General features: G+C 53.6%; 1 protein-coding gene across 1 annotated transcript in view; it reads right to left on the bottom strand.

Moving 5' to 3' along the window:
* Positions 1-1,401: 1,401 nt before the first annotated feature.
* LOC149437051 (cytochrome P450 11B, mitochondrial) overlaps positions 1,402-11,260 on the bottom strand; it is a 33,339-nt gene continuing 23,480 nt past the window's right edge. The window contains exons 4-9 of the mRNA XM_089661191.1: positions 9,700-9,903; positions 5,769-5,923; positions 5,361-5,527; positions 5,206-5,284; positions 2,630-2,821; positions 1,402-1,705 (exon numbers count right to left, since the gene is read on the bottom strand). Of these exons, the coding sequence (XP_089517317.1) occupies positions 1,595-1,705; positions 2,630-2,821; positions 5,206-5,284; positions 5,361-5,527; positions 5,769-5,923; positions 9,700-9,903 (908 nt within the window). The 3' untranslated portion in view covers positions 1,402-1,594. The remainder of the gene's footprint in view (positions 1,706-2,629; positions 2,822-5,205; positions 5,285-5,360; positions 5,528-5,768; positions 5,924-9,699; positions 9,904-11,260) is intronic.

Genomic DNA, 11,260 nt, shown 5'->3' with positions numbered 1-11,260 from the left:
TGGGTGGCGTGTCTGTTGTATGTACAGTACATGCTGGGTGGCGTGTCTGTTGTATGTACAGTACATGCTGGGTGGCGTGTCTGTTGTATGTACAGTACATGCTGGATGGCGTGTCTTCAGTATGCACAGTACATGCTGGGTGGCGTGTCTGTTGTATGTACAGTACATGCTGGGTGGCGTGTCTGTTGTATGTACAGTACATGCCGGGTGGCGTGTCTGTTGTATGTACAGTACATGCCGGGTGGCGTGTCTCTTCTATGTACAGTACATGTTGGATGGCGTGTCTTCAGTATGCACAGTACATGCTGGGTGGCGTGTCTGTTGTATGTACAGTACATGCCGGGTGGCGTGTCTGTTTTATGTACAGTACATGCTGGGTGGCGTGTCTGTTGTATGTACAGTACATGCTGGGTGGCGTGTCTGCTGTATGTACAGTACATGCCGGGTGGCGTGTCTGTTGTATGTACAGTACATGCTGGGTGGCGTGTCTGTTGTATGTACAGTACATGCTGGGTGGCGTGTCTGTTGTATGTACAGTACATGCCGGGTGGCGTGTCTGTTGTATGTACAGTACATGCCGGGTGGCATGTCTGTTGTATGTACAGTACATGCCAGGTGGCGTGTCTGTTGTATGTACAGTACATGCTGGGTGGCGTGTCTGTTGTATGTACAGTACATGCTGGATGGCGTGTCTTCAGTATGCACAGTACATGCTGGGTGGCGTGTCTGTTGTATGTACAGTACATGCTGGGTGGCGTGTCTGTTGTATGTACAGTACATGCTGGGTGGCGTGTCGTATGTACAGTACATGCTGGATGGCGTGTCTTCAGTATGCACAGTACATGCTGGGTGGCGTGTCTGTTGTATGTACAGTACATGCTGGGTGGCGTGTCTGTTGTATGTACAGTACATGCCGGGTGGCGTGTCTGTTGTATGTACAGTACATGCCGGGTGGCGTGTCTCTTCTATGTACAGTACATGTTGGATGGCGTGTCTTCAGTATGCACAGTACATGCTGGGTGGCGTGTCTGTTGTATGTACAGTACATGCCGGGTGGCGTGTCTGTTTTATGTACAGTACATGCTGGGTGGCGTGTCTGTTGTATGTACAGTACATGCTGGGTGGCGTGTCTGCTGTATGTACAGTACATGCCGGGTGGCGTGTCTGTTGTATGTACAGTACATGCTGGGTGGCGTGTCTGTTGTATGTACAGTACATGCTGGGTGGCGTGTCTGTTGTATGTACAGTACATGCTGGGTGGCGTGTCTGTTGTATGTACAGTACATGCTGGGTGGCGTGTCTGTTGTATGTACAGTACATGCTGGGTGGCGTGTCTGTTGTATGTACAGTACATGCCGGGTGGCGTGTCTGTTGTATGTAGACACGGGTAATCAGTCTGGATCCATCATACAACGTTTATTATACACCTCAGTACAGATATCGCTGGAGGAACATCATCTCTATACAGAACCAACAGAAGGAGTCTTGTCCACAAGAGCTCACAATCTGTACTGCAGGCCGGGCCATGCTGGGATTGGCTGGGGTGCTGGGTGATGAAGGGCCCTTGATGTTGGGTGATGAGGGGCCCCTGATGTTATATCGGTCTGAAGGTGAGAAGAGGTGGCTTCTCCGGCATCAGGATAAATCCGAATACGGTCTTTATGTCATCTTTGCTCACCGTGTCTATCTGGAAATTCTTCAACATCTGTGGTGAGAAGAAAACAGACTGAGAGACAGACAGACTGATGGACCTAATGGAGGAGGACAGATGGACAGAGCTGAGAGCACTGAGGACAGGGACCTATAAGTGATGGACAGACTGATGGACCTAATGGAGGAGGACAGATGGACAGAGCTGAGAGCACCGAGGACAGGGACCTATAAGTGATGGACAGACTGATGGACCTAATGGAGGAGGACAGATGGACAGAGCTGAGAGCACCGAGGACAGGGACCTATAAGTGATGGACAGACTGATGGACCTAATGGAGGAGGACAGAGCTGAGAGCACCGAGGACAGGGACCTATAAGTGATGGACAGACTGATGGACCTAATGGAGGAGGACAGATGGACAGAGCTGAGAGCACTGAGGACAGGGACCTATAAGTGATGGACAGACTGATGGACCTAATGGAGGAGGACAGATGGACAGAGCTGAGAGCACTGAGGACAGGGACCTATAAGTGATGGACAGACTGATGGACCTAATGGAGGAGGACAGAGCTGAGAGCACCGAGGACAGGGACCTATAAGTGATGGACAGACTGATGGACCTAATGGAGGAGGACAGATGGACAGAGCTGAGAGCACCGAGGACAGGGACCTATAAGTGATGGACAGACTGATGGACCTAATGGAGGAGGACAGATGGACAGAGCTGAGAGCACTGAGGACAGGGACCTATAAGTGATGGACAGACTGATGGACCTAATGGAGGAGGACAGATGGCCAGAAGGACGAAGACTTGACAGCGATAAACAAAACAACTGAAAGCTGAGAAATGGCAGTTGGCCTCCTTCCCGAAGTCCTATAACCTCCTCAGCCAATGACTTCCCCAATCCAGGCGTTCCCCATCATAATGATCCCCAGATTCCTCCTTGGGGTCCCCAGAATGACCCCCAGACTCACATGCATCAGGAAAAGGATCATTTCCATCTCAGCAATCCTGCGTCCGATACACTGCCGCGAGCCAAAGCCGAAGGCCAAGGACTTGAAGTTGGTTTCATCCCGTCTTAGCCAGCGTGCCGGGTCATAGCGCAGAGCGTCCTGGAATACGAGGGGACTGCGCCCCATGGGGTACAGGCCCACCTGGACCAGAGTCTGCAGGTAGGAGACCACACCAGTCAGAAGACCCCCAGAGTACTCCCCACAGCCAAGTATTATAAATGCAGAAACAGCATACTAACTCCATGCAGACGGAGCCCTGCTGGGGACTGAACCTGGATCTCAGGTACTACCCAACCCCCCCTCCATTCCCAGGACCCCCATACACTGACCTCATGTATCCTATTCAGGATTTATTATTCCATTTGACTTTTTTATATTTAGTAATGTAACATGAGGCAGGGACTAACATCTCCGGGATGATGGACAGGATATCGAATTACACAGATGAGTGATCAGAGGAGCGACACCTTCCCCTCCCCAACTGGGTGATCAGAGGAGCGACACCTTCCCCTCCCCAACTGGATGATCAGAGGAGCGACATCTTCCCCAACTGGGCGATCAGAGGAGCGACACCTTCCCCTCCCCAACTGGATGATCAGAGGAGCGACACCTTCCCCTCCCCAACTGGATGATCAGAGGAGCGACATCTTCCCCAACTGGGCGATCAGAGGAGCGACACCTTCCCCTCCCCAACTGGATGATCAGAGGAGCGACACCTTCCCCTCCCCAACTGGGTGATCAGAGGAGCGACACCTTCCCCTCCCCAACTGGATGATCAGAGGAGTGACATCTTCCCCAACTGGGCGATCAGAGGAGCGACACCTTCCCCTCCCCAACTGGGTGATCAGAGGAGTGACATCTTCCCCAACTGGGCGATCAGAGGAGCGACACCTTCCCCTCCCCAACTGGGTGATCAGAGGAGCGACACCTTCCCCTCCCCAACTGGGTGATCAGAGGAGTGACATCTTCCCCAACTGGGCGATCAGAGGAGCGACACCTTCCCCTCCGCAACTGGATGATCAGAGGAGTGACATCTTCCCCAACTGGGCGATCAGAGGAGTGACATCTTCCCCAACTGGGCGATCAGAGGAGCGACACCTTCCCCTCCCCAACTGGGTGATCAGAGGAGCGACACCTTCCCCTCCCCAACTGGGTGATCAGAGGAGTGACATCTTCCCCAACTGGGCGATCAGAGGAGCGACACCTTCCCCTCCCCAACTGGGTGATCAGAGGAGTGACATCTTCCCCAACTGGGCGATCAGAGGAGCGACACCTTCCCCTCCCCAACTGGGTGATCAGAGGAGCGACACCTTCCCCTCCCCAACTGGGTGATCAGAGGAGTGACATCTTCCCCAACTGGGCGATCAGAGGAGCGACACCTTCCCCTCCGCAACTGGATGATCAGAGGAGTGACATCTTCCCCAACTGGGTGATCAGAGGAGTGACATCTTCCCCTCTGCAACTGGGTGATCAGAAGAGCGACACCTTCCCCTCCCCAACTGGGCGATCAGAGGAGCGACACCTTCCCCTCCCCAACTGGGTGATCAGAGGAGTGACATCTTCCCCAACTGGGTGATCAGAGGAGTGACATCTTCCCCTCCGCAACTGGGTGATCAGAGGAGTGACACCTTCCCCTCCCCAACTGGGTGATCAGAGGAGCGACACCTTCCCCTCCCCAACTGGGATGACCAGAGGAGTGACACCTTCCCCTCCCCAACTGGACGATCAGAGGAGCGACACCTTCCCCTCCCCAACTGGGCGATCAGAGGAGGGACACCTTCCCCTCTCCAACTGGGATGATCAGAGGAGCGACACCTTCCCCTCGCCAACTGGGCTATCAGAGGAGCGACACCTTCCCCTCCCCAAATGGGTGATCAGAAGAGCGACACCTTCCCTTCCCCAACTGGATGATCAGAGGAGTGACGCCTTCCCCTCCCTAAATGGATGATCAGAGGAGCGACACCTTCCCCTCCGCAACTGGGCAATCAGAGGAGCGACACCTTCCCCTCCCCAACTGGGCGATCAGAGGAGCGACACCTTCCCCTTCCCAACTGGGCGATCAGAGGAGTGACACCTTCCCCTTCCCAACTGGAGGATCAGAGGAGTGACACCTTCCACTTCCCAACTGGAGGATCAGAGGAGCGACACCTTCCCCTCCCCAACTGGGCTATCAGAGGAGCAACACCTTCCCCTTCCCAACTGGAGGATCAGAGGAGTGACATCTTCCCCAACTGGGTGATCAGAGGAGTGACATCTTCCCCTCCCCAACTGGGTAATCACTAGGAGCGACACCTTCCTCTCCCCAACTGGAGGATCAGAGGAGCGACACCTTCCCCTCCCCAACTGGGTAATCACTAGGAGCAACACCTTCCTCTCCCCAACTGGAGGATCAGAGGAGCAACACCTTCCCCTCCCCAACTGGAGGATCAGAGGAGCAACACCTTCCCCTCCCCAACTGGAGGATCAGAGGAGCGACACCTTCCTCTCCCCAACTGGAGTTTTAATCAGAAAACCCGATGTTGGGCCGGATGCCTCACCCCCGAGGGAATGTGGTAGTTGTGCAGAATGATGTCCTTGGTCAGATGTCTCTGGACGGTGATCCCTACAGGATACAACCTGCGAACAACAAAAACACATCAGACAGGCCTCCGTCATGGTCCAAGTGTCCCTACTGCAGACATCGGCGACTTACCGGAGGGTCTCTTTGATTGCTCCTTTCAGAAGAGGCACGGAGTTCAGTACCTGGTTCAGGTCATTGGGGTGCTGGGCATCTGCTTTCCGAATCTCTTCCCGCAACTCTCTCTGCACAGATTGGTTCCGAGCCAACTCGAAGAGAGTGAAGAGTAATGGCATGGCGGTCTATGGGGAGAGAGGACTTCTGTAGACTAGATGAAGGGGTGCAGGGGGGTTAGGCTGGGGAGGGGATTGAATACAGACTAAGGAGGGGGGTGTGGGTTACTGTAAAGATTGGAGAGGGGGGTTCAAGAGGTTAGAGTACAGACTGAGAGGGTTGGTACGGGGAGGGTGGTTATAGAATGAGGGGATAACATGGACTAAGGAAGTCCATTTGTGCCTCCTGAACCCCAACATTTCCTCTTACCGTGTCCACTCCTCCCGCCATCAGCTCGGTGACATTGGCCTTTATGGAGTCGAGTGGAAGCTCAGCTTGTAGTAGAAGCTCGGCCATTATACCCGAGTACCCTCTCTGCTGACCCAGGCAGAACTCCTGGTAGATGTTCTGGATACACCGATCGGCTGCAGGAGGTCACACACAATAATCAGAGAACCAGTGAGGGGACTTGGAGGAGAGTCCAGAGTACAGACATGAGGAGGACATGAGGAGTCCAGAGTACAGACATGAGGAGGCCATGAGGAGGACAGGAGGAGGACATGAGGAGTCCAGAGTACAGACATGAGGAGGCCATGAGGAGGACAGGAGGAGGACATGAAGAGTCCAGAGTACAGACATGAGGAGGAAATGAGGAGGACATGGGGAGTCCAGAGTACAGACATGAGGAGGCCATGAGGAGGACATGAAGAGTCCAGAGTACAGACATGAGGAGGCCATGAGGAGGACATGAAGAGTCCAGAGTACAGACATGAGGAGGCCATGAGGAGGAATGTGTAGTGATCTGTGCATCTCTTATCATTTGTTGGGGAACTTTCCGTATTCTCCTTCTCTCTCAACCTTTATTCTGGAAAGGAAAGCCTGTTTATGGAGCTCAGTAGCAGAAAGTGAACGTTACACCCACAACTCTGTCTGAGACCTCATTTGTCCATGGGGGAAGGTCCTAGGAACAGATCTGAGACCTCGTTTGTCCATGGAGGAGTGTCCTAGGAACAGATCTGAGACCTCGTTTGTCCATGGAGGAGAGTCCTAGGAACAGATCTGGGACCTTGTCTGTCCATGGAGGAGAGTCCTAGGAACAGATCTGAGACCTCGCTTGTCCATGGAGGAGAGTTATAGAACAGATCTGAGACCTTGTCTGTCCATGGAGGAGAGTCCTAGGAATAGATCTGGGACCTCGTCTGTCCATGGAGGAGAGTCCTAGGAATAGATCTGGGACCTCGTCTGTCCATGGAGGAGAGTCCTAGGAACAGATCTGGGACCTCGTCTGTCCATGGAGGAGAGTCCTAGGAATAGATCTGGGACCTCGTCTGTCCATGGAGGAGAGTCCTAGGAATAGATCTGGGACCCTGTCTGTCCATGGAGGAGAGTCCTAGGAACAGATCTGAGACCTCGTCTGTCCATGGAGGAGAGTCCTAGGAACAGATCTGGGACCTTGTCTGTCCATGAAGGAGAGTTATAGAACAGATCTGAGACCTTGTATTTCCATGGAGGAGAGTCCTAGGAATAGATCTGGGACCCTGTCTGTCCATGGAGGAGAGTCCTAGGAACAGATCTGGGACCTCGTCTGTCCATGGAGGAGAGTCCTAGGAATAGATCTGGGACCCTGTCTGTCCATGGAGGAGAGTCCTAGGAACAGATCTGGGACCTCGTCTGTCCATGGAGGAGAGTCCTAGGAATAGATCTGGGACCCTGTCTGTCCATGGAGGAGAGTCCTAGGAACAGATCTGAGACCTTGTCTATTCATGGAGGAGAGTCCTAGGAACAGATCTGGGACCTCGTCTGTCCATGGAGGAGAGTCCTAGGAATAGATCTGGGACCCTGTCTGTCCATGGAGGAGAGTCCTAGGAACAGATCTGAGACCTTGTCTATTCATGGAGGAGAGTCCTAGGAACAGATCTGGGACCTCGTCTGTCCATGGAGGAGAGTCATAGGAATAGATCTGAGACCTTGTCTGTCCATGGAGGAGAGTCCTAGGAACAGATCTGAGACCTTGTCTGTCCGTGGAGGAGAGTCATAGGAACAGATCTGAGACCTTGTCTGTCCATGGAGGAGAGTCCTAGGAATAGATCTGGGACCCTGTCTGTCCATGGAGGAGAGTCCTAGGAACAGATCTGGGACCTCGTCTGTCCATGGAGGAGAGTCCTAGGAACAGATCTGGGACCTCGTCTGTCCATGGAGGAGAGTCCTAGGAACAGATCTGAGACCTTGTCTGTCCATGGAGGAGAGTCCTAGGAACAGATCTGAGACCTTGTCTGTCCATGGAGGAGAGTCCCAGGAACAGATCTGAGACCTTGTCTGTCTATGGAGAAGAGTCCTAGGAACAGATCTGGACCTCCTGTTCATGGAGGAGAGTCATAGAACAGATCTGGGACCTTGTCTGTTCATAGAGGAGTGTCAGGAATGGACTTGCCAATGGTGGTGGGACTCACCTGCCTTGTGGGCTGCAGTACCAGTGCTGGCCAGCGGGTGCTCTCGGCAGCCAGAAGCTCACTCCTGCAATCAAGCCATCACCTGAGGCTGATTGCAGGAGGTGTATTTAAGGAATGGCCAGGCCTGCAGTCAGGGCCTTGGTGTATTGTTCCCATGAGCCCCTGTACCTGGTCCTGTCTGCTTCCTGCCTGATCCTGACTCTGCTTGAACTCTGCCTGCACCGACCTCGGCTACTCCTGACCAATCTTCTGCCTGCTCCTTGTACCTTGTCTGCCAGTTAGCTACTGACCCGGCCCGCCTGACTACGTTGTGCTCCATATTTATATATATCAGTTTTGGGTTTGGTTGGTTGCACTGCATTTATGTTTGTGTTGCCCTTAATAAATTATCTTGTTTTACATGCTATACCTGAAGTCTGTGTTTCCCTGTGTCGGGCCCCACACCTCTGGTCATTCCCGGATCCTGCGTTTCCCTGTGTCGGGCCCCACACCTCTGGTCATTCCCGGATCCTGCGTTTCCCTGTGTCGGGCCCCACACCTCTGGTCATTCCCGGATCCTGCGTTTCCCTGTGTCGGGCCCCACACCTCTGGTCATTCCCGGAGCCCTGACAGGGAGAGTCATAGAACAGATCTGGGACCTCATCTGTCTATGGAGAAGAGTCCTAAGAACAGATCTGGGACCTCGTCTGTCTATGGAGGAGAGTCATAGGAACAGATCTGGGACCTCGTCTGGCCATGGAGGAGAGTCATAGGAACAGATCTGGGACCTCATCTGTCCACGGAGGAGAGTCATAGAACAGATCTGGGACCTCATCTGTCCACGGAGGAGAGTCATAGAACAGATCTGGGACCTCATCTGTCCACGGAGGAGAGTCATAGAACAGATCTGGGACCTCGTCTGGCCATGGAGGAGAGTCATAGAACAGATCTGGGACCTCGTCTGTCCACGGAGGAGAGTCATAGGAACAGATCTGGGACCTCATCTGTCCACAGAGGAGAGTCATAGAACAGATCTGGGACCTCATCTGTCCACGGAAGAGAGTCATAGAACAGATCTGGGACCTCATCTGTCCACGGAAGAGAGTCATAGAACAGATCTGGGACCTCGTCTGTCCATGGAGGAGAGTCATAGAACAGATCTGGGACCTCGTCTGTCCATGGAGGAGAGTCATAGAACAGATCTGGGACCTCGTCTGGCCATGGAGGAGAGTCATAGAACAGATCTGGGACCTCGTCTGTCCATGGAGGAGAGTCATAGGAACAGATCTGGGACCTCGTCTGGCCATGGAGGAGAGTCATAGGAACAGATCTGGGACCTCGTCTGGCCATGGAGGAGAGTCATAGGAACAGATCTGGGACCTCGTCTGTCTATGGAGGAGAGTCATAGGAACAGATCTGGGACCTCGTCTGTCTATGGAGGAGAGTCATAGAACAGATCTGGGACCTCGTCTGTCCACAGAGGAGAGTCATAGAACAGATCTGGGACCTCGTCTGTCCATGGAGGAGAGTCATAGGAACAGATCTGGGACCTCGTCTGGCCATGGAGGAGAGTCATAGAACAGATCTGGGACCTCGTCTGTCCATGGAGGAGAGTCATAGAACAGATCTGGGACCTCGTCTGTCTATGGAGGAGAGTCATAGAACAGATCTGGGACCTCGTCTGTCCACGGAGGAGAGTCATAGGAACATATCTGGGACCTCCTGTTCATGTCTGGTGACTGTCTTGGTTCCCGTTTTCCTCCCCCACTTACCCTGCTCAAATATGACGTCCCAAGCCTGCATGTGTTGGTTCCATAGTCGGGTCTGGAAGAGTTGGAGGATCTGGTGGGGGTAGTACAACAACGGCAGGGTGGTCTTTAGCATGGTCTCCACCGCCCCGATAAACCGCAGAGAGTCAGCATTCGGATGTTCCTCCAACAGTCCAAGGCGCTGTCCATACAACACGTAGCCGCTGGCTGAGGAGGAGGAGGAACATGGCGGATCATTCACTGAGTAAGGATCACATTTATAGAAACACAGAATCTCCCGCCGTCATTTATCACACGCACTGACCATCCGAAGTTCTCCACAGAACCTGCATAGGGTGGTCCGGGCTTCACGTGTGGGACCTCCAAACACAGAGCAGGCGTTGGGTCCCACACACTTAGTGAAGTTTATGTCAGTTGGAGAACTATTGTGAGAAGTGTGGCCCCCAGGTGTGGTGGTGGGCGGGGCTCTGTACATTATATGAGTGTTGTGGGTGGAGTATGGAAGGGTTGGACCCCCTGCCAGCTTTTTATTGTGGAGATTCATCCTCTACTCAAAACAAAAAATGGAGGAGAAATCGTCCAATAGGGACACCTGCTCCAGGGACAACTGTCTAAGAGGGCCACTCCCTCTTATTAGGGAGATTTCTTCTCACTTCCTGTTTGTGTCTCCAGGACAGGAAGTGAAGGGAAGCCTCTCTAGTATGACGGAGTGCCCCTCTTAGACAGTTGTCCCTGGAGCAGGTGTCCCTATTGGACGATTTCCCTTCCATTTCTCTTCTGGTGACAATTGGAAATTGTTCGATCACCTTCTGTCTGGGTGAACAAAGGTCCCGGTCCAAGTAGAGGGACAACCTCCACCACAACCCCTCCCCCCTTCTCCATCCGAAACCAGCTGAGGACCCTACATACACCCGAGGAGGACCAGCCACGAGGTTGCAGACATTTCCACCGACCAAGTCCAAACACGTATCTCAAAACCTTGGCCCCTCCCCCACTCCGTCATCTTCTCACAACCTGGTCCTTGGCCCCTCCCCCACTCCATTATCTTCTTACAACCTGGTCCTTGGCCCCTCCCCCACTCCATTATCTTCTCACAACCTGGTCCTTGGCCCCTCCCCCGCTCCATTATCATCTCACAACCTGGTCCTTGGCCCCTCCCCCGCTCCATTATCTTCTCACAACCTGGTCCTTGGCCCTTCCCCCGCTCCATTATCATCTCACAACCTGGTCCTTGCCCCCTCCCCCGCTCCGTCATCATCTCACAACCTGGTCCTTGGCCCCTCCCCTGCTCCGTCATCTTCTCACAACCTGGTCCTTGGCCCCTCCCCCGCTCTGTCATCTCACAACCTGGTCCTTGGCCCCTCCCCCGCTCCGTTATCTTCTCACAACCTGGTCCTTGGCCCCGCTCCATCATCTTCTCACAAACTGGTCCTTGGCCCCTCCCCTGCTCTGTCATCTTCTCACAACCTGGTCCTTGGCCCCTCCCCCGCTCCGTTATCTTCTCATAACCTGGTCCTTGGCCCCTCCCCTGCTTTTTCATCTTCTCACAACCTGGTCCTAGGCC

The sequence above is a fragment of the Staurois parvus genome, unplaced genomic scaffold (assembly GCF_062004578.1).
Source record: "Staurois parvus isolate SC_StPar_1 unplaced genomic scaffold, SC_StPar_1.0 ptg001323l, whole genome shotgun sequence".
Classification (NCBI taxonomy): Eukaryota; Metazoa; Chordata; class Amphibia; order Anura; family Ranidae; genus Staurois; species Staurois parvus.
This window is presented reverse-complemented; position numbering and strand designations above follow the sequence as displayed.